The sequence below is a fragment of the Petaurus breviceps genome, unplaced genomic scaffold, assembly GCF_028583685.1.
Source record: "Petaurus breviceps papuanus isolate PSGF00001 unplaced genomic scaffold, PetGlider_PUasm1.0 91041, whole genome shotgun sequence".
NCBI classification, from domain to species: Eukaryota; Metazoa; Chordata; class Mammalia; order Diprotodontia; family Petauridae; genus Petaurus; species Petaurus breviceps.
In genome coordinates this window covers 34,362,012-34,385,410 of record NW_027187400.1, presented here as the reverse complement: position 1 = coordinate 34,385,410, position 23,399 = coordinate 34,362,012, and the positions used below count along the sequence as shown (strand labels likewise).

Sequence of the window (23,399 nt, the reverse complement as noted above, 5' to 3'; positions counted from 1 at the left end):
CACACACACACACACACACACACACACACACACACACACACACACACTTTTAAAAGCTGGGAGCATTAGTGTATGTTTGCTCATTTTCCAAACTTTTTTTTATTCTTTGAGAAGCAGCATGACCTGTGGATAGGGTTTCAAGCTTAGACTGAAGACAGGAAGACATTAGTTCAAATCTAGCCTGAGATGCTTCCTAACTATGTGACCTTGGGCAAGTCTGCCTCAGTTTCCTCAACTCTAAAGTGAGGATAATAATAGCCCCCACCTCTCAGATTTGTTGTGAGGCTCTAATGAGATCTTTTGTAAAGGGCTTAGGAGACCACCTGGCACATAGTAGGTCCTATATAAATGTTAATGCTTATTATTACTATTGTTATAGCACTATATTTATATTACACAAAGATTACACTTTTTTTAACTTCCATTCTATGCTCTCTACTACTTATCTCCCTTTGTATCAAGGAAACATTTATTTTTCCATCTACCTTTTACAAAGGGGAAGAGGGAGGATCCCCAGAGGTGTGGCTATCAACCTTCTTAGCTGAGACAAATAGCATGTACTTGTGCTGTGAGATGTACCCTCAAGCCCTTTTTTTCTGGGGGGGGGGACATCCATGTCAGGTGATATGTAAGGAGATGGATTAGGGCACCCTGGAGAAGAGCTACAATCAAACCATGGGATCTATATTAACAAATTATTCTTCTTCAGTAACTGCAAAGTTCGGGCGTTCCTACACTGCAGAAGACCCTCAAGTATTGCTAGCATTCTCTAAATTCTGGTACCTTGGATCAAAGCCCCAGACTCTCAGGCCTAGTTATAGCTCTGGGCATCCCCATAATCCCCCATCAGCAGCTTAATTTGTCTGTGGTTCTCCATACCAAATTCATGAATTCTAATCTTCACTGAAGTCATGGAAAATAACAATAACAAAAGCAAGCATTTCTGTAGTGCCTACTGTGTACCAGGAACTGTCTAAGCATTTTATAAATATCTCATTGAATCCTTGAAACAACCCTGGGAGGGAGGTACCATTATTATCTCCATTTTACTGAGGCAGAGGTTAAGTGACTTGCCCCCGGTCACACAGCAGGAAGTGTCTGAGGTCAGATTTGACCCCAGGTCACCCTGACTCTGGGTCCAGAACTCTATTCACTGAGCCACCCAGCTGATCCTTCCCATTTATATGATGGTTTACAAAATGCTTCCCCTTGAAAACTGGATGGGTTCTGGGGTCCCTTCCAAGTGGCTGCCTTTCAGCCTGAGCTGCGGGGTTCTTCCCACCTTCCTGGAGTCTGGTTTCTAGTGAGGGCATTTATTCTCTCCCTCTTAACTCATGAGTCTTGGGGTGTGTCTTGCAGGTGTAAATACTGTGACCGGTCATTCAGCATTTCCTCCAACCTCCAACGGCATGTGAGAAACATCCACAATAAGGAGAAGCCCTTTAAATGCCACCTGTGTAATCGGTGTTTTGGACAACAGACCAACCTGGACAGACACCTGAAGAAGCATGAACACGAGAGTGTTCCAGGTAGACTGTTTGGGTATTTCCTTTGCTGTTCGGTTGTTTTTCAGTATGATTCTCCATGAGCCCACTTGGGATTTTCTTGGCAGAGATACCAGAGGGGTTTGTCATTTCCTTCTATAGTTCATTTTACAAATGAGGAAACTGAGGCAAATGGGGTCAAATGACTTGCCCAAGGTCACACAGCTAGGATGTGTCTAAGGCCAGATTTGAACTCAAATCTTCCTGACTCCAGGCCCAGCATATCATTCACCTAGCTGCCTAGACCAAGGGTCAGCAAACTACAGCCCGTAGGACAAATCTAGCCCAGCACCTGTTTTTGTATGGCCCAAACATTCACACTGGTTTTTATATTTCTGGCCATTCTTAGCCCAAGGGCCATCCAAAAACAGACAACCCAGCCTGTCACAGTCCTGCACAGTCAGATCATCAGAGGGGAAATTGAGAAATAAGAAGACAGAAAGAAGAAATAAGTTAGAGAGGGCAGGATAGAAACATGGTAAGCATATATAATAAGCAGGCCTACTACGTGCCAGGCCCTGAGCACAATTGTAGGGGACAGAGAGAGACAAAAACAAGTTGTCCCTGCCCCCAGGAAGCATTGTGAAAGAGAACATATATACATATAATTAAATACAAAATAGAGACTGGACTAGTGATTTCACTGAAGCAGGAGGAAATTCTCTCCATCAATACAGGTCAGCACCCCCTCTGAAAGTAATATTAGGGTGTTGTCTAGAGCACTGAGGAATCAAGCGATATCTTCAGGGTCACACACCCAGAACCTGAACCCAGGCCTCCAAGACCGTCCCTCTAACCCTAGGCCACATCTCATCTTAGAGAGTGAAATGAGCCCTGGTTCTGGAATCAGAGGACCTGAGTTCAGATCCTGCTACTCGTTTATCTACAAGAACTCTTGGCCTCAGTTTCCTCACCTATAAAATGAACCGGTTGCCTCGGGTGACCCCTAAGGTTCTTTTCACCTCTAAAGCAGATACATAGCTAACTCAGATATTTAAGACTATAGAATTGAAGGCTATTGATTAAAAATGAATAAATACATAAAAGTTCAATTAAAGTAATTTTGGGGAGCACCAGAAGCTGGAGACATCTCATGTCAGACATGAGCCTTGAGTTCAGACAAGAAGAGAGGGGAGTAGCGGCAAGGAGGGGGTTGTGGCAGAGAGTGTGAGAGGTGATCATTTGCATAAGAATCCTTTTGTTCACCCCAGAAAAGTATTTTCATTAAAGCAAAGCATGCAATCTGAGATTTTTCCAAATATTTAAAAAGAAACACCCCAAGTCTGTGGTCAGCACTGCTTCCACGCTTGGCCCTGGCTTGGCTGGGCTGGGCCTTGGCTGATTCTGAGCCTCCAGGACAGCCCGAGGAATGAAGGGTATTGTTCCTTACCATTCTCTCCCCCACCCATGATTCCTCCTCAGTGAGCCAGCACGCCGGAGTCATTACGAATCACCTTGGGACCAGCGCTTCCTCCCCCAACTCTGAATCAGATAACCATGCACTTTTAGATGAAAAAGAGGACTCATATTTCTCTGAAATCAGAAACTTTATTGCAAATAGTGAGCTGAACCAAGCATCAACTCTAACGGATAAAAGGTAAGAAATGGAGTAACAGTTATCATCATATGAATGACCCAAAGGGCCCAATTCACTCTGTAAAAAAGAATGCCAAGAATCGATATGTGTGTGCACATGATGGATGTTTTACCCAGCACTGGCTAAAGTCCAAAAAAAAAAAGTATTTATTTGAATTGAGTTGCTGTTTATTCTTTTGTGATGAACAATCATTAGTTTGGGGTTTTTTTTTAGCTTAAGTATTATTCTCTCTTCTATTAGAATATAAGCTCCCTGAGGGTAGGGGCTATATTTATTTTTATATTTGTATCCCTAGCACTTGGTATTCAGTAAGTGTTTAATAATTATTTTCCATTCAGTCGTTCATCTTTCTTCAGTCATACTAATCCGAGAAAGTATTGACCGAGCTGGCCTCCCTGCTAGGAAGTTTAGCCTCTGATTCACAAATATTTTCATTTACTCCCAGACAGTAATGACTTTAAAACAAGCAAATGATTAGCATTAGCAGAAGTCCTGTATAGACAGGGCATCAATTTAAGAATTTGCTAATTGTTCTTCTAGGCAGCAGCCTTCAGTGCTCTGTCACTGGCTGAACTGATTCTGTGACTATAATTCTTAGCCAGATGTTATGGTACTGGATGTGATTTCCTGCCACGTGTGTGGCCATGGTGGTGAAGGCCAGTTACTGACCAGCTATCCAAGGCACACCGCACATTTCTCCATTATGGAGCAGCCTTGTTTCTGGCTCTTTGCACCCACCAGATCTATTGATTTTCATTATTTTTTTAAACTACCTTATAATCTATCTTACCTTATTCTTTGCTTAGATCTGAGATTTGATTCTTAGTGTTTCTGTTTTAGATTAGGTTTTGGTTTTTTATTTAACAAATATAGCATACCAGAAATTTACCATACCCACCCTCTCCCCAAAGCACTGATTTTTCATAATACATTAATATATCAAGGATGATTCATTTCATCTGCTATGGGACCTCCCTTCACCAATGCAGATAGCAGCCAGTCTATGATTTAGTAGTTAAGCCTTAGAAAGTTTTCTGAGACTCAGAGAGATTTGGCGACCTGTTCTTTGGTCACCTAATTATCAAAGAGAGGGTCTGGTCTTCAGATCCCTAGTCCTAGCTCTCTCCCTGCCACATACACACATCATTTGGATTTTCTTTGGGTTTGGGGTTTTTTTTTTGCTTTTTGGAAGGGAAGGGCAGGGCAATTGAGGTTAAGTGACTTGCCCAAGGTCACATGGCTAGTAAATGTTAAGTTGTCTGAGGCCGGATTTGAACTCAGGTCTTCCTGACTCCAGGGCCGGTGCTCTATTCACTAGGCCACCTAGCTGCCCCCCATCATTTGGATTTTCTTGAAGCCTCAGAGTCTTCTGCTGTTTCTGTACTCTTCAGGACTCAGTTGCAATGAATTGTTTTGTTTCCAGAAAACCTTCAATATGCCATTAACTCCAAGTCTTGGCAAGGAGTCATAATTCATAGTCTTGTGGTGAAGCCAGCTATGAAAGAGCCCAACAACTGGGAGGCTTTACTGGGTCTCCTGACACATTTGGCCCAATGACTTCCCAAAGGAACGAGTGGCTAAAACCACCAGTAGACAAAATAACGTTGCCATGTCTTTGTCCTTACTCTTCACAATGGCTCCCACATGTCCAATTAATTCACCCCAATCCCACAAATATTTTAAAGTGCCTACTATGTGTCAGGCACTGCTTGTCAACCACTCGCAAAGCATTTATTAAGCACCTACTATTTGCGAGGAATTGGGCTAAGTACTGGGGATATAAAAAAACAAAACAATCCCTGCCCTCAAGAAGCTTACATTCTAATGGGAAGAAAACACATATACAAACAAGTGAATCTAAGACAAATGCAAAGTAATTTTTGGGGGGCTGGGGAGAAACATTAAGAATGGGAACACTAGTCAAGGAGTCTTGGAGAAGGTAGTGCTTGTGCTGCAAAGAGAGCTCAGGGCTCCAAGAGACGAGGAAGAAAGCATTCCAGGCTTGAGGGACAGACTATAGGGTATGGAGGGTGACCAGGAAAGAAAGATGGAAGCCATCTTGTGAAAGCCTTTAAATATCAACCAATAAAGGTTGCATTTTACCCTGGAGTCCATAGGGAGCCATTGAAGCTTCCTGAGCAGAGAAGTGACATGGTTAAACATAAGTCCTGGCTTTGCCATCTAACTCAATATATGACCTTGATCATTTCATCTCTCTAGGATCCAGTTTCCTTACTTGTAAAAAGAGCATATAGACCCTAAAAGTTCATGACAATTCAAAAAAATATAATTATAAGATTATATATAATCATGCATTATATGTATCTGTATTTTATATAGCATGTGCATTTCTATATTCTGTATAATTATAGTAATAAATATATAAAATGAGTATATTGTTATATGACATATAATTGTAAGATTTTATAACTGATGAATGATAAGACTACAAGGTACCTGACTATTTACTCATCTTTGTGTCTTTTCAGTACCTAGCATTACACATAGCAGGAGTTTTTAAAATATGTGTTGACTGAAGGAATTGATTGAAATAATCTACAGTAGCACATAGTAGGTGATTTTAAAATATATATGTTGACTGAAGGAATTGATTGAAATAATCTACAGTAGCACATAGTAGGTGATTTTAAAATATATATATGTTGACTGGAGGAATTGATTGAAATAATCTACAGTAGCACATAGTAGGTGATTTTAAAAATACATGTTGACCGAAGGAATTGATTGAGATAATCTACAGTAGCACATAGTAGGTGATTTTAAAATACATGTTAACTGAAGGAATTGATTGAAATAATCTACAGTAGCACATAGTAGGTGATTTTAAAAATACATGTTGACTGAAGGAATTGATTGAAATAATCTACAGTAGCACACAGTAGGTGATTTTAAAAATACATGTTAACTGAAGGAATTGATTGAAATAATCTATGGTAGCACATAGTAGGTGATTTTAAAAAATACCTGTTAACTGAAGGAATTGCTTGAAATAATCTACAGTAGCACATAGTAGGTGATTTTAAAAATACCTGTTAACTGAAGGAATTGCTTGAAATAATCTACAGTAGCACATAGTAGGTGATTTTAAAATATATGTTGACTGGAGGAATTGATTGAAATAATCTACAGTAGCACATAGTAGGTGATTTTAAAAATACCTGTTAACTGAAGGAATTGCTTGAAATAATCTACAGTAGCACATAGTAGGTGATTTTAAAAATATATATGTTGACTGGATGAATTGATTGAAATAATCTACAGTAGCACATAGTAGGTGATTTTAAAAATACATGTTGACTGAAGGAATTGATTGAAATAATCTACAGTAGCACATAGTAGGTGATTTTAAAAATACATGTTAACTGAAGGAATTTATTGAAATAATCTACAGTAGCACATAGTAGGTGATTTTAAAAATACCTGTTAACTGAAGGAGTTGATTGAAATAATCTACAGTAGCACATAGTAGGTGATTTTAAAATATATGTTGACTGGAGGAATTGCTTGAAATAATCTACAGTAGCACATAGTAGGTGATTTTAAAAATATATGTTGACTGAAGGAATTGATTAAAATAATCTACCGTAGAACATAGTAGGTGATTTAAAAATTATATATGTTGACTGAAGGAATTGATTGAAATAATATACAGTAGCAGGGTCAGAAACATGGATAAGGTCAATATGAACCAGCCGACCCAGACAGCTAGCACAATCATTCTGGGAATCAGAAGTTCTGTGTTTATCCAGCTTATATCAACGTTAGTTGCTTGGATTATTAACATTATCCAGCTTTCATCCAGGAAACATGCTTTCTTCAAGTGATCAGAATCTTAGCTGTTTAAAAAAGAAAAAGACCAAGTGTTGGCTAATTAATGCAGGAGGAAAAATAATTGACAAACCCATCAATTATCCTCTTGTTTGTTTAGTGAAGAGGCTGTGTCTCCATCATGACCACGGGTGGTCATTAATAAAGATGAAACTGTTGAGATTTCAAAAGTGGGCTTGAATTTTCTAGTCTTGCATTTCATCAGAAAGTCATTATCAGGAAGCGATTTCCTGTGGAAACACCTGTGATCAGGACCACAAAGCTAATTTAAGCTAACATTTAGCTTCAAGAACTGGAGTGTGTGGAGAAGTTCATTCATTCGCAGACAGATTTTTCCCTCTGATGAAGACATTAGCCAGTGTTGGGTCTTCTGACATAAATCTGGGGGCACAAACAAACATAAGCTCATATATGTGTACACACACACACACACACACACACACACACTACTAAGTTTAACTGCAAAGGGCTGCCAGCCCCCCACCCCCACCCCTTCATGAAGCCCTCCATACTATTTCAATTATTTAACAGATGAATTGTCAGATAAGGGGGATTGAGAGACCAACTCTGAACAAAAGATGCTTTCTTTTTCTCCCTGAGTTATTCCATCAGTGTGGGATGTACTCCACAGTGTGACGACTGAAACCCTGCCCCCCGACACGCTGTCAGAACAGAGGGCAGCCCTGAGTGCTGAATCCAGGGCCAAATTTCACCTATTATCCTCAGTCTGATGTTCTCAGGGCGCATTCTCTGACTTACCTTCTCTTGAGTCTCCAGCTGCATCTGTCCAATGGCACATTTTAAAATAGGGGTTCTTTCACCCTGGGGGTCTGTGAATTTGTGCTATTAATATTTGATATTTCAGTGTAGTGAGTTTCCTTTGTAGCCCTATATATTTTATGCATTTAAAAACATCATTCTGAGAAGGAATCCAGAGGTTTCACCATATTGATACCAAAAAAAAAAAATTAAGAATTCTTGTTTTTAAACCCTTTTTCTCTTTTCCAGGTACTTCCTTCCAGATACACACACACACACACACACACACACACACACACACATACACACACACATACACACGCGCACACACAAACACACACAGAGTAGCTGAGACCCCCATAATCAAGCTGAGTATGAGAAATTGTCATGCAAGGGCAGGAACCAAGTCTTCAGTGTAGTTTTTAGGTTAAAACTGTGAGCAGCATCAAAACAGCCCCTCTGGTGGCATTTCCTGGAGGAAATGAGGAATCTTTCAACTTTGACTGATGTAGGTTTGGAGAAAAAAAAATACCATCTAACCCAAATGCAAGGACTCTCGCCTAGACTGGCTACAGAGAACCAGAGGGAGAGTTCGGCCATCCTCTCTCTAGAGGAAAATCAATCACAATTCCCTAAAACAAACACACTCCTGATATGTTTAGACTAGGTGACAAAAGGCAGCCCTGAGAAGGAAGGGCTCTTGGTTTGGTTTGGGTTTTTTTTTTTTAAGTTTCTTTTGCACCAGAAATTTACTCCATTGAAGAACCAATCGGGATACCCCATACTGTTCCACATCCTTGGCTCCCTAGTATTAAAAATTGACACTTCAAGGTTTACTGAGTCCTTTCCTTGACAACCCTTTGAGAATGTGTTACCTTGAGACTTCAGTCTTACAGGCAGGTGATGACAATGGAAATTTGGATCCATAGAAGATAAACCCAAGGCCAGATGTTTCATTCCCTGCCCCAAGTTTATGTTTCTTCAGGGGACACTAAGGCCACGTCTGTTCACTGTGAGAAACATTGATATAAATAGGACTGGAATGGATACCTCCCAAAGTCCCTAATGTTCCGTGTAGTAAGGTCCCCTCTACCTCTGACATTTTATTTTCTAAATTCTGGGTCTCCCTTCTACCTCTGATAATTCATGTTCTATAACCATTCTATGATCTAACCTTTAAACTATATTGTTTTAACTTAAACAGTTTTAACCTAAAATCTGGATTGAAAACTCAGTTCCTGCACTATATCTGATATTCAGCATGACCTAAGATCCCCTCCAGCTCTGACATCCTGTGTTCGAAGGGCCCTCCCAGCTCTGACATTCTCTGTTCTAAGGACCCTCCCAGCTCTGGCTTTCTCTGTTCTAAGATTCCTCGTAGGAAATTCTCTGCTCTAAGTATCTCCACCCCAGCTCTTACACTCTGTTCCAAGTTCCCTCCTAGCTCTGATATTCTGGGTTCTATTTTCCAAGTCACCTTCCAGCATGTATATACTATCATTCTAGGGGCACATTCTGACTCTTATATTCTATGATTGTGTGACCTGAATGGAAAACCAAAGATTCTATCAGGACCCAGTCACCTAGTGTCATTGTCTACATGCCACCATCAAATATTTAGAAGAATAACAGACTTTCAGATAATGACCTGAATTTCTTGGATATCTTCTCCAGAAATGCTTTAGGTCATACAAAAACACCCTGACCATAGGAACCCAACTGGGTACATTAGGCATGGTGGCAAAGCCATTGGATAATAAATCTCGGACTGTAAGAGACCTCAGAGGCCATTCAGTGAAAGCCTGTCTTTTTACAGAAAAAGAGCTTGAAGATGGTGTATGTGATAGAGATGGAGGAAGGGTGGGATTGCATAGAAATATATATATATATATATATATATATATATAAATATACGTAACCATTCCCCAGAGAATTTTGCCTATGGAGAAACCTGTGTCTCTCCTACCCTCTTCATATTCTTAGTTTCTACCTTAAGACAGCACAATATTATCTCTTCCTCTCACTTCCAAAAAAAAAAAAAGTCCTAGTAAAAGTTGTGTCTTCTATGCACATCTGGCTAAAACATTTTAAGATTCTCATTGAATAGAATGCATACCATTTTCCAGTCTCACTCATTAGTATATGTTTTCTGTGCCTGTCACAATAATCCATTAGCTGAAAGAAATAGTACTGTGTCAAACAACTTAAACCACATCTTCAGAATACCCTGACAAGGGATGGATTGTATTTGCTGGGAATGGGGTAGAGAGAAGGTCCTCCAGGGGCTGGTCCATCTGGGCTGATCATGGGACCAGTATAGATGGTCATGGCTAATGCCCCTCCTCTGGAAATGGCCTGTTTTTGTCCCTGTCCTTTCAGGCCAGAAATTCAGGACATCGATAGCAATTCTCAGTGCCATGGGTTAGCCAACGAAAAGTCAGAGGACGTAGATGAAGAAGAGGAAGAGTTGGAGGAGGAAGATGATGACAGCCTGACAGGGAAGTCCCAGGATGAGACAGTCTCCCCCACAACAGAGCCCCAAGGAGCCTATGAGGATGAGGAGGACGAAGAGCCCACATCACTCAGCATGAGCTTTGATCACACAAGAAGGTGGGTGCTGCATTCTTCTGGAGTTACCCATGGTGGCTTTGTGGGCTCTGAGTCCATCCAGGGTGGCTGGGAGGGTGGAAGGAGAAGAGGGGGAGCAAAGGCTTGATTGGCAAGCCATAGGGGCTGAATTCACTTTATTTTTTTTTACTGTGAATCAATTTAAGCCTTCATTTCCAGCATAGTTTCTATCCCCCCCAAGGGCCACCTTCAGGTCAGAGTTAAGGGCTACTGCCACAGAAGGAAAATCCAAAGACTGGTAGCCCAGCCAACTGCATGGGATCATGAGATTGGGGCTGAAAGGCACCTCAGACAGCTCTGAGTTCAACCCCCTCATCCTATCGGAAAGAAACTTGAAAGCCAGAGAAGGGAAGGCCCCATAAATAATAAGGGGTAGAGTCAAGGCTATAATAATAATTATAATAATATTACATAATGCAATTATATTATATGTCACATATAATATAATTATACAACATAGCATAATGTAATAGTAATGGCCAACATTGATATAGTGCTTTAAGATTTGCAAGACACTTTAGACCAACTGTCTCATTTAATCATTACAACCACCTTGTGAGGTAGGGGCTATTATGATCCCCATTTTAAAGAGGAGAAAACTGAGGTTAAGTGAGCTGTTTAGGGTCATGCAGTCAGTGTCTTGGATAGAATTCAAACCCAGGTCATCCTGACTCCAAATTTAGTTCTTTATCCCCTCTAGCACACATGCCCCCTCCAGCTCTAGAATTTTTTCCCTACTGTGTGCATGCATGGAAATTCTCCCTTGGTCCTTGGCCCAGTTCAGGGAGAAGAGGGAGGTGGTAGGTACATCATGGTAGCATGTAAGAGTGAGAGTTCAGTCTCTACTCTCTTCTGCCTCCTGCTGGTTGAATGCTGACAAAGCTAGGAACGTTCAGCCAGTCCCTGGAAGGGCCGGAGGAGTTAGGGGAGATGGCCAAGGAAGCCATTATATATTGCATCCTCTGCAAGCTGGATATTTTCAATAATTGCCAGTCAAAGCACCAGAGCTAGAAAACCCCTGGATACCCACCTCCCTTCTATTGCCTTGGCCTCTGGACAACGTCCAAGCACTCAGGCCATTAGAGGACTAGACACGGAGTCAGGAAGGTCTAGATTCAAACCTGCCTCAGACACTCACTAGCTGCATGACCTTGGGCAAGTCATTTCACTTTTTCTGGGCTTTATTTTTCTCCTCTGTGAAATTGAAGGGTTAGATTCAATGACCTCAAAGGTCCTTTCCAGTGCTAAATCAATAAATTTCTGATCCAGTGACCTAATTCCAAGCTCCTTCATCAGTCATGTTCTGTAGTGATCCAACTCCAGTTACATGTGGATGTTAATGAACAAGATGTATAAACAGCTCTCTGGAGACTAAGTTCAAAGCCAGAAGCCTCATGACTTGAGGTGAAGCCCCACACTATGGGGTGGACCAGAACAATGGAAATGACCATAGTGAATATATTTGTCGCCAGGGGTGGTAGAAGATTTCGAGTTCTGTAGAAGAAATCTGGTCAAGGCTGAGATGATGAGAGTGGCAACTCTCAGACAGCCTGGAAATTAATGGAGGTTTTCAGCCTCTTCAAAAGCCCCTGTGACTCGTGGCCTTGAATTTGTGTGACCTTGGACAAGTTACCTCCCCTCTCTGGGAGGGACCTGAGTTTCTTCACATGTAAAATATGGAGCTTGGCCTAGTGGTCTCTGAGGTCCCTTAACCCAGATCAGATCATTCTCAGTGCCAGGGGCAAGTTCCCCATCAATTGAAACTGTCCAGATGTAGAAAGGGCTGCCCCGGGATGGGAGAGGCTCTCCTTCACAGAAGGTTTTCGAGCAAAAGCTGGGGAATCACTTATCAAGATGCTGTAGAAAGGACTCCTGATCCAGACATATGTTGAACCAGATGGCCCCCAAGGTCCTTTCCAGTATGGAGATTCTGGGATTCTGGATTTCTGAGTCATCAAAATGCTTCCTTGGATAAGAATCCTGCCAGTGACTTAGAACTCAGACTTGGAGTTTGTCCTGCATGGGAAGGGAAGGGGATCCCCATGGGCTGGGGCTTGTTACAGCACCCTTCTAAAAAGGGGTTGTGACAACCCGCAAGGCCAAGGGAATCTGGGGGAATAGCATGGGTTCTGCAGATTTTCAAACAGGCTGAGGACAGAGCCTGTTTTTGCCGTCTCCTTCGGCGCCATTCACTGCCACCATCACCCTGAGGGCCATTCCAGGAGTGTCCATCAGGAAACTCAGGGAATGGATTCCATTTCCCAGCAAATCACACCAGAACCCCCAACCCCTGGGAATGCACCTCCCAGACCTCCATTAAGAACTACATTAGGTTCCTGAAGTAATTAAGGACTGGTTATCCATCAACCAGCTCAGCCAGACACCAGCCATCTAAACCCAAGCTCTCAGGCAACCTGAGGGCATGGTCTGGGTGCTGGCAGTGTGTGCGCCCGTGACTGCCTATTCTTCTTTCCTTTGGATCTCTGTTCTGCATCCTGTGTATGTCTATGTGCGTGTATGTGTGTGTAGCTTCCTGTCTGTGTGTGTCTCTGTGTCCGTCTCTCTGTGCATGTGGCTTGTGGAGGCTCTGCGGGATATGCATGCAGGCACCAAGTCAGCCATTCGGGCATCAGTAAAAGCCCTCCGAGGCCAGACAAGCTAACAAACAGGTCACCCCCTTCCCTCCCCCTGGTCCTTGGTACAGGTGTATGGAGGAGGAAGAAGCCGGCCTGTTAGATTTGGAGCAGATGCCGAATTTTGGGAAGGGGCTGGATCTCCGCAAAGCGGCTGAGGAAGCATTTGAAGTTAAAGATGTGTTTAATTCCACCTTAGACTCTGAGGCAATAAAACAAACCTTGTACAGGCAGGCTAAAAACCAGGTAGGTATCTCTCTCTCTGACCATCATGCCTGCCTCCCCTCTCCCCTCCCACTGGGTAGTCAACAGCCTCTGGGGTCCACAGTTAGACAGCTCTTTGGTTCCCACCAGACTGCCCCTTCCTGGCAGGGCTGCCCTGAGATTCATGCCCACCTTGTTGCCAGTTTATAACTTGGAAATTTTCTGGGGTTTGGTCTCTTTTGGGGGAACCAGGCCTTTGGCTAGATGGTCATGGGGCAGTTTCCTTGCCTAACTGATTGTAGTGACCCTGAGATATAAGATAGGGACTGGAGCTATGATTTTATCAGCATACAGACTTCTCAGAGGAGGAAATACCCTCTGCCAATTCAGGTTGGCACTTTTCTCTGAGACTTACAGCCTTAAGCCCTTACCTAGAATGATAAGCCATAGCTTGCTAGAATCACATAACAAATATGTGCCAGAGACAGGGCTTGAACCCAGGTCTCCCCGTGTCTAAGGCCAGCCAATCCCCCGGCCAATTTACCATGGTGCCTCTTTTTGAATCTGCTCAGATAAAATCAAATCCTAAATCTGACCTGCACCTGTGTTGTAGTTGAGTGAGGAATCTGTGATCTTCTCAATTCCCGAGTTCTCTCCATCCATGCAGATGGCAATCCACCCAGGCCTGCCCATCTGGTGTGTCTTTCATTGTACCAAGGGGATCAAAATTAAATCTGATGATGGTCTAAAAATGGTGTGTCCTGTGCCCCCTGTCCACCATTCTGCCACTCTCATCATAGTGATTATGGGGGAGGGGGTGCTCCTTTGTTTTCAATTTGTCCCCGTTTCATGGATTGAAAGCCATGAATCACTAAGCCAAAGAATCACTAAGTGGGTAGTCAACTCTTCATGACTAGTTAGGCCAGTCTTCAGAAAACAGAACTGGTCTTCTGAATAAAATTTGAATATTTTGGAAGTTTTCCTTTTATCTTATTTCTCCATTTATTTTTCTTTCTTTCTCTTTCTTCTGCCTTAAAAAACCAACAATATCTAGCAAGTACTTTGGTTGTAGGAACGCCTACTTTCTGATCAGTTGTGACTTGTTTTTGTCCATTTGGACCAAACCAAGGCAGCCTCAGATTGCCAATGAGACCAGAGATTTTACTATTTCCAGGAAAGGGGACAACTTTAAGTAGCTCCTTAACCCTAACTTATTCCCATCCTTTCCTCCAAAGAAGTTCCAAATGTCTTCTCATTCAGTCCTACTTTAAAAGCTGATGCATACCCATCCTGTGGGTCCCAGAGATAAGAAAAACAAACAGAACAGGCTCAAAGTAAATGTCTTCAATGTTGTATTTTCTTAAGAGAAAAGCACTTTGAGAGGCATAATAGAGTATTAGGCTTACAGTCAGGAAGTTTTGGGTTCAAATCCTTTCTCTGATACTTACTGTCTATATGATACTGGGCAAGCTGTCTAAGACTCAATCCACTCATAGGTGAGTCATAAGGTATGTACATCATCATAAGGCAGGATGTACATCAACAAATTTGCATGTTCCTGAGGTATTGATCTAAGGGAAATTATTTTCCAAACATATTGCCTATGTTTGGAACTTCACTCGGTGTCTAAGATCCTAGAGAGTGAGGTGAATTTCTTTTCATGTTCTATGCAAGACCCAACCAAGGATAGGGGCTAACTAAATGTCAGGCTTAAGTTACCTTGTCTGTCTAGACAGGTTGGAGAGGAACACACCGATGGGGGCTCGGCACAAGCCATTTGCATGTCTCTGTCTTTTGTCTTTTTACTAACTCTTCGAAGGGCATCCCCTGTAGGAGTGGACAGGAAATGTTTTGTTTTGTTTTGTTTTTCCTTATAAGTTTGATCATGTCCAGCAAGAAGGCATTTATAGAAATCACGCTGAGTGCTCTGATGGAAACATTTCATATTGACTCAGTCAATCAATCAATAAACATTTATTAAGACAGATGCTGTGTTAAGCTCAGACCATTGAAATTATCAAAAAAAAATAGAAGAAAGTGCACTTCTCTGCACCATAGGTTTGAATTATTTAACTGATGATTTAGGGCAACAAAGTAAGGTGGTGTTTCTCTCGCCATTTTACCAGCCTAGGGCAATCATGGCACTCCATCCCCATGGGCTTGACTTTGATGGGAGTCCCTGCAGAATTAAGATAGGCAGACCCTATTCCCACTGTCCCACCCAAGTCCACCGTCACCTTGATGGGGTGGGCTTCGTTCATCCTTGCTGGCAACTAAAAACAATTTTCCTGTGCCCAGGGGAGATACAGTCATGACGGGCCCTCATAGAGATTATAGTGTTACAGGAGGCTGAGACTGAAACATAAATGTCCACAACACACAATATGCTAGATGAATGTCTTGGGGAAGTGCATAACCAAGTGTTCTGTGAGCATGGTGGAGGAAGGTCGTGACCTACATAGCTACACCTCCTTGTAAAGGTGGGGCTGCCTGGGTGGTGTTCCGGGGTGGTATCCAAGGGAATAACTGGGCCCCTTGCTGGGGATTTGTCCACGTCACATAGATCTATTCACTCATCTCCTTGCTGTTTGTCTGTTGTGGTCTTTTCCCTTCCCACCAGGCTTATGCAATGATGCTTTCTCTTTCTGAGAACGCTCCTCTTCACACTTCCTCCCAGAATTCTCTGGACGCTTGGTTGAACATGACGGGAGCAGCATCAGAGACGGGGGCCTTCAACTCTATTAACCACCTCTGAGAGGTCACGGAGGCACTGGGGACAGAGGCCAGAGTGAGAAGACTACCATGATATTAATGCCCCCTTACAGAAATTCTGGACAACCGCAAGACAGAGCAGAGATCCTCAGGGAAGTCTCGAGGCTTTGGGCTGGGGAAACATAACTCTTCACCTGTGATCTGCAACGCCTGATTTTTTGGGTTGTGTGTTTTTTTTTTTTTTATTCTACCCACTGTAGTTTGTCTCTGATTTCTCAGACTGAACCTCAGAACCCAGAGAATCCCTGAAGCAGTCCCAGGATTTCACCATCTCTAAGAATAGTTTCTGGAAACACAGCTAATCTGTGGTACAATTATAACACGTTAACAGCGAACAAAACCTAGTTCATTAGTTGTGAGACAGCATCCCCTCTCCTCCCCCAACCCAGACCAGCTAATGTAGAATTTTTAATCTGAAATTAAAGCCATTTGGCCATTTCAGGGGACCTGAATGGCACTTCTTAAGGGAAAAAGACAAACCTAGCTGGGCTCTAAAGAGATTAATCACCTTTAAATTGCCAGGTTGTTGTTTTTTTCATATATAATGAAAAGGACAGAAATAACTTTTAATAATCTTGTTATTACAGATTCTCTTTGAGCTCATGAATTTTTTAAAGTATTTTTTAAAAAATCTGAAACTACTTGCAAATTGGTTTTTTTTTTTCTTAAACTAGTTTTGCATTGATTTGAACTATCAACTCCCTCCTGGACATTAACCAGACTCAAGCACAGCATAGGGATTGCATGTGCTTTTTAAAATCCTTTAGGACAACCATGGACTTTCTTTTCTCGCCTCCCCCCCCCCTTTTTTTTCTCTCTCTCTCTTTCTGATCCTGTTTGTCCACTCGGAAAAGTGAAAATGAAGGCTCATGGAGACCTTATGTAAAAACCCTACTAGAATAAAAATTAAGGACCTTCCTGAGCCATTCTTAGACATGGTGTCATTGCAGATAGGACTGCCCCATGGTTGGGACTAAGAAATGTGCCTACCACTAAGTGACTTGTAGCTAGAGCTAGGGAACCCCTAATTTTGCCCAGTGGGGGGGATCTACTGGCAATGCCACCATGGCGCCTAAATTTCACGAGTTTGGGCTTACGTGAGCCACCTAGGACACAGAGGTACAACTGAGTCAGGAGACCGAAAAGGGGGCCCTCAGTCCCTTACATACCGTATTCTCCTGAAATCGAAGGAATCTTGCTTCTGTTGTCCCTGGGTCCCCACCTCCCTATTCAAGATTCAGGGCCTTTTGGCCATTCTTGGGTCACCCTAGAATTGTGCCCTGCTCCCTCCCACCTCGCTCTTCAACCCTCTATGATGTGGACTGGAAGAAAAATAACCGCTTCAGTTTGCTCTCCCCATGACTCCCCAAGGGGGTCAGAGACTTCTAAGCCGCCAAGTTCATATGTGTGCCTCGGACTCCGGATTCACAAGACACTATTTAACTCCCATTTCCAATGTTTGCACAAGATCTTGGCAAGACGGGTTTCCAGAACCGAACTGTGTCCACCATCGTTAGCCAGGCTCTAAGAGTTTAAACTAGAACATTCCTTTCCTGGAAGCATCCACCCGTCCTCCAGCACCACAGTACGTGCCCATTCGAATGGGTTTTAAATTATTCCCATAGGGGCCAATTTAAAATAATGTGTCTTTTTTTTCCTCATGGAGTTTTCCTTAATCTGTATATAACTTGTAATTTTTTTCTAATTCTTTTCTTTTTCATTTCTTCATTAACAGTATTTTTTTTGGCATTAGATAGCCTCATTGTGAAAAAAATAATGTTAATATAAGTATCTAGTGAAGGACCAAAATCGTGTATTAAGGTTGCGTATTGTATGATTGATAACCAGGATGTAGGACAATTTAAAAAAAAATTAATGTGCCAAATACCCCCTAATTGATCCCGCTGTCATTGCTGCCAATTTTCCAGACAATCATATGTTGTGTTAAATTTGATTTTCGATTACAGTCGCATTTAGGATAAGTGTTCTATTTATTTCTTTTATTGTTTGGAAGGAAAGGAAAGAGAAAAAAAAATACTTAATGACCCAATGAGGAGAGAGATGTGGGGAAGGGGAAAGGGGAAAGGGGTAAGGGGACAAAAAGCTCACCTAAGTTACCCTTTAAAATTTTTTTTTCTAGTGTAGAGACCACTGTGAACCAAGATGTTTTTAGCCAGGGCAGCCTCCAAGGCAAAAGTGCCATATTGCCAAGAACTTTACAGTGTTTATTTATAGAAAGGAATGGGAAAAGAAAAGGAAAAAAAAAAAAAACTCCGTCAGGCTGATTCCTGTTATTGTGTTCAAGTACAGTTGATGCATTCACAAAGACCATTGATGATAGCTGTAAATAGACCAAGTTTGAAATTTAGCAATAGAAATATCTATCAGTCGGGGAGATAGCTGCAGGAGGAGGGGATCCTGGGTTTGAGTTGATGGTCAACTTGCTTTGATAGATCAGAATCTAAGTGATTCTGTTTTTTCTTTCCTTCTTCCTTCCTTCCTTTCTTCCTTCCTTCCTTTCTTTCTTTTTCTTTCTTTCTTTCTTCCTTCCTTTCTTTCTTTTTTCTTTCTTTCCTTCCTCCTCCCTCCCTCCCTCCCTTCCTTTCTTTCTTTTCTTTCTCTTTCTTTCTTTCTTTCTTTCTTTCTTTCTTTCTTTCTTTCTTTCTTTCTTCCTTTCAAGTACAATAATGAGCCTTAGCTTTTCTTCTTTTTTTTTTTTTGTATAAGTTTACCTGTCAACAGCTCAAGCTGCTCCTCCAAGTATTAAGCTTTTGTGGGTAGGTTTTTTTTTTTTTTTTTTGCACAATTTAGCAGGTTGGGGATGATCCTTCTTTTGGGAAAGCAGGCAGGGAGGGTTAATTAGAAAAAGATGTGGATGAGGCAGGCTGACCTTATCAACATTCAGCAAAGCTTGCAGATCAAAATGTTCACCTCTACATGCATGTGTCTGCCCATTTTCCTTTTTGCCAGACCTGTTAGATGTTGTAGAGGAATTTCTCTGCTCAAGATAGGACTTTCTTTGGAAATTGACTTCGATCACAAATCCCCCTTTCTGTAAATTCTGGTTGTAATCTTTTCCCTTTAAAAGGTTAAAGTAGAGGGTGGAGGCTTATTTCTCTGTTCTTTATGGAGGACTTGGACCCATTTTTCTCAAATTCGGCAAGTTGAGATTATCAGCAGAAATATTAGACACACGCACACATACATATACTGGCAACATTAAAAAGAGATGAGAGCATTTTTCATTACTTTTTAATTCTTCCTGCTTTCTGTTAATAGATTAAAATACTCAACTTTTCTGCTGATGCAAGATTCTCAGAATCAGACGGGACCCCAAAGATCATCTGGTCCCACCTGTAGCCAAAATTCTCTTCTCTGGCATTCCCAACAAATAATTTTCCAATTCTTTTTTGAGAGAACTCATTATACACCCTTTCCTTCTCACCCAGCCCACCAAAAGGCAACTTCATTCCATTTTTCAACAGTTCTAATTGTTAGGACTTTTTTTTCCTTTTATGTAGAGTTCAAACCTGCCTCTCTGTAACTCTCATCCATTGGTCCTGGTTCTGTCCTTTGGGGCTAAGCAGAATGAATGAAATCTTCATCCATGGGACAACTCCATGTGTCTGCACAATGTCTCTTCACTTCCCCCAAAGAACCCCACTTACACACTTGAACCTCCTGAACTAATTGTTTTGTTTTACTGTTTCACATTTAGAGCTCATGTGATTTCTGCTTCCATGTGGAAGATTTCATCATTTGTAGTTTAAACCTTTGAAAAAGAAAGCACTTAATTCCTATGATTTTCCTATCCCTGAATGTTTTTTTTTTCTAAAAAATGTTGGATTCCCCCAATCTGAAGTAAGGGCTTATCTTTACCACAAGCTTCATTGAAGCCTAAGCATCAAGGTTTCCACCTCCATTCGCATGATTCTAGATCAAGCACACAAAACACCAGTAAAAACCACCAAGGATTCTTGGGGGAATCATGAAGGTGACGGGAATACCCTGGACACCATATTAGGAACAGCAGAGAATTGAAGGACCCTGCTGGTCTCTTCCAATATCTTCTAAATTCCATGTTGTTTCTATCACTGGCAGCCATAGTGCCATGGCTCCAAAGCACAGTAACAGTGTGACTGGCACAGTTTAAGGCACCATGTGCCCTCGAGGGATGAAGGAGGAGAATGGTGAATAGAGGCCCCAGCACTGCTCTGGTGTGTGTTCCAGACATACCATCATGTTGAATCTGTGGAAATAACGAATCTACTTCCCTCAACCATCAGGCAGCTGCTAACTTTCCTCGTGCATTATATTTAGGCTCTGCCATAATGGTCAGACAATTGGGTCAAATCCAGTGAAAGCCATCAGCCATACCAGTGGGTTGACTGAACTGACCAGTTGATGTACCTGACTGTCAGGTCAGTTGGCCCCTTTCCCCTGGAAAGATGTAGTTTAATCTTTAGTCTTAATCTTTATTCCAGCAAAATGAGAAGGGATAGTTGACCATATAGATAGAAGGCCAGAATGGGAAGAAATAGGCATGAGAAAGAAAATAATTTCAAAGGAAAAGACAAAAAACTGCTTTCTTTGATGTGCCAGCTGAGGCCCCAGAAGTCTGCCCCCTTTTATCTCTGTCCTTCTATATGCTTAAGTTGGTATACCCTTTTTTTTAGACTCAAAACATCAGAGTTTTAGGTGTCTTTTCCCACCCCACTCCTACCCAAGTGATTCCCAAGTGCTCAACCCTAGTGTGTTTGCTGAATCTGGGGGGATAAAAGAAAGTAGGGACTGGGGTAGCCAAGGTTAGGGAGAAGGGATACCCCAAACTTAGCTTCCTGTTAAAGACCTAATAGGAACTTGACAAAAGCTCTGATCTCAGTTAGGAACATGAAGACAAAACTGTTCCTGGTTGGCAAGCAGTTCTCCCAAAGCCATGAAATTCTTTCTCCACTCACTGAGTGATACTGTGATGAAAGCATCCTTACATTATTCTGAGGACTTAAAAAATTTTTTTTTCTAGGTGGCAGAACTGGACCAGTAGAAAGAATGCTGGATCTAGGTCAGAAGACCTGGTTTTAAATACCAGTTATGCCACTTAATAGCTCTGTGACCTTGGGCAAGTCACCGAACCTCTCTGGGCCTCAGTTTCCTCATCTGCAAAATGAGGAGGGTTGGATGAGTTGACCTCTAAGGTCCCTTCCAGCTCCAGATGCTATGATCCCATGCCCCATCTTTCCATTCCCCCCCTCTCTCTCACCCTCCTGTATTTTTTTTCAATAATTGTTATTGTTTGTTATTATAATTATAATTATTATTTTGCCTATCATGGATTCTTATGATTACCACTTTTGGAAAAAAAAGATGAAGAAGGCAGCTCAAGTTTCCAAATGTGTAATTCACTAGTGAAAGGTTTCTTTTGGCGATATTTTCCATAATCGCCACTCTCTTCCAAGCAAGAGATGCTTTGCCCAGACGTCTTCTCCAGCCTGCAGGAAAAAAAACAAAAAACAAAAAACAAAAAAAAAACGTAATTTAAAAACATAGTTATATCACGCTTGTTAAGAATCCTGAATTTAGGCATTTTCTGTTGTTTTTTTTTTCCCCATTGTTACGAGACCGGTTTGATTTAAGGTTCTTTGTTGTTTTTGTTTTGTTTTGTTTTTCTTTTAGGGCTGTATAGTGTTGGGAAAAAAAATAATCAAATTGTAAATGTCTGGTTCTCATATAATGTTTCAAAACCATTGAGAAAGCGGATGGTGCTTGTCCCGTTTCACTTCGGATTGTATATTGCTTCGGTTATGTTTATAAGTAAACTGTGCATGACTCGTGTTTAGCGGTCATTATCGTGTCTGTTTGTGAAATTTTTATTAAAAACAGAAAAAAAAAATTCCGTAGATGCACTTATGTATATGTGATTAGGTTCAACGTCCAGGACTAGAAATCGGGAACTGCTCAGATGACAAGGGGGGAGGGCAGTTCTTAATTAATTAATATGAAAATCGCTTGTGGGAGAATAAATGAGACTTTTAAAAAGATATGAAGTGTAGAAAATAATTAAAATGAGCGATTTTTTTTTGCAAAATTTCATTTTGATGCTTGTGATAAAGACAAATGTACTTGTGTAGAGAAATTCCTTTAAAATAATGACTAGGAAAAGCTGATTTTGAGGGTAATGCTGTAGATTAGGAATGTATACCAAATGTAATCTTTCCAATGCTATGATGAATTTATACCATGAGATTGATATGCAATAAACCTGTGTGCTTTTCTAAGACCGGTGCTGATGACCATTATTGTGGTGGGCCCCTAACACCTGCCATGGAAGGAAGGGAGGGGTGGATCAGGGATCCTCACCACGCTATTTTGGTGCCTGGAGCAAATGTACTCCAGACCTCAAGGCCGTATGGGACAAAGAAACTCTGGGACATAGAGAAGTGAGTGGGGGGGAACAGAGCAGGAGTTGGGGGGGGGGAGAGCTCTCACTTAGGGTGCCTTTCTGGAAGTTTCTGATTTTAATTTATTGTTCTTGCAAACTCAGCTTGAGGTTCAGTTGTGTCAAGTGCCATCAGCAGCCTGCAAATTTCAGTGCCCTAGGACACAGCCCTTATCACACTGCCCTAGCTGTGGTTTTGGTATTAACATTAGGTGGAAAAGAAACTGAAGACCCTTCTCTCTTCCCACCCATCCCTTCACTTCCCCCTAGGCAGGAAATAGAATACTCCCATACCTCCCATAACATCCAGTGAAGCCCCCTCCCACTTTCCTTCTAGAGTTATCTCGGGGTCACCTCTTCCATGATTTTTCCATCCTAACACTTCTCACTCTCTCTTGAATCATGGTTATCTTGTATACATCTCCTTTTCTTTCTCTCACACCAGTTAGATTGTAAGATGCCTGTTTCATAGTTTTTCATTATTATCTCTTCTCTTTCTACTAGAACTTAAGATCGCCAAGGGAAAGATCTCGGTTGTTAGAGCCGTAACTGGCAATGTTGGGGTCTGGGCAGAGACAAACAGAACCATGAGTAGCAGGAAGCATGGCCTCAGATCAGCTGTGTGGCATATGTGTATGCATATAAGCATATATCTATGTATGTATATGTGTATGTATGTATGTCTAGATGTTACACACATATATGTTTATAATAAAGACAAATACTTGTGTAGAGAATTCCTTTAAATAATGACTAGGAAAAGTTGATTTTGAGAATAATGCTATAGCTTAGGAATGTATACGGAATGTAATGTTTCCATTGCTGTGATGAATTTATTCAGAAGATTGTGTGTGTGTATACACATATATTATAAATAAGGGAGAAGGGGAAGGGAGGGAGGGAGAAGGGGAAGGGAGGGAGGGAGAGAGGGAGGGAGGGAGAGAGAGAGAGAGAGAGAGAGAGAGAGAGAGAGAGAG

General features: G+C 41.6%; 1 protein-coding gene across 1 annotated transcript in view; it reads left to right on the top strand.

The window, feature by feature from the left end:
• PRDM16 (PR/SET domain 16) overlaps positions 1-18,544 on the top strand; it is a 657,978-nt gene extending 639,434 nt beyond the window's left edge. Inside the window, exons 13-17 of the mRNA XM_069078277.1 lie at positions 1,360-1,529; positions 2,967-3,141; positions 10,129-10,359; positions 13,082-13,256; positions 15,835-18,544. Of these exons, the coding sequence (XP_068934378.1) occupies positions 1,360-1,529; positions 2,967-3,141; positions 10,129-10,359; positions 13,082-13,256; positions 15,835-15,969 (886 nt within the window). The 3' untranslated portion in view covers positions 15,970-18,544. The remainder of the gene's footprint in view (positions 1-1,359; positions 1,530-2,966; positions 3,142-10,128; positions 10,360-13,081; positions 13,257-15,834) is intronic.
• The last annotated feature ends 4,855 nt before the right edge of the window (positions 18,545-23,399 follow it).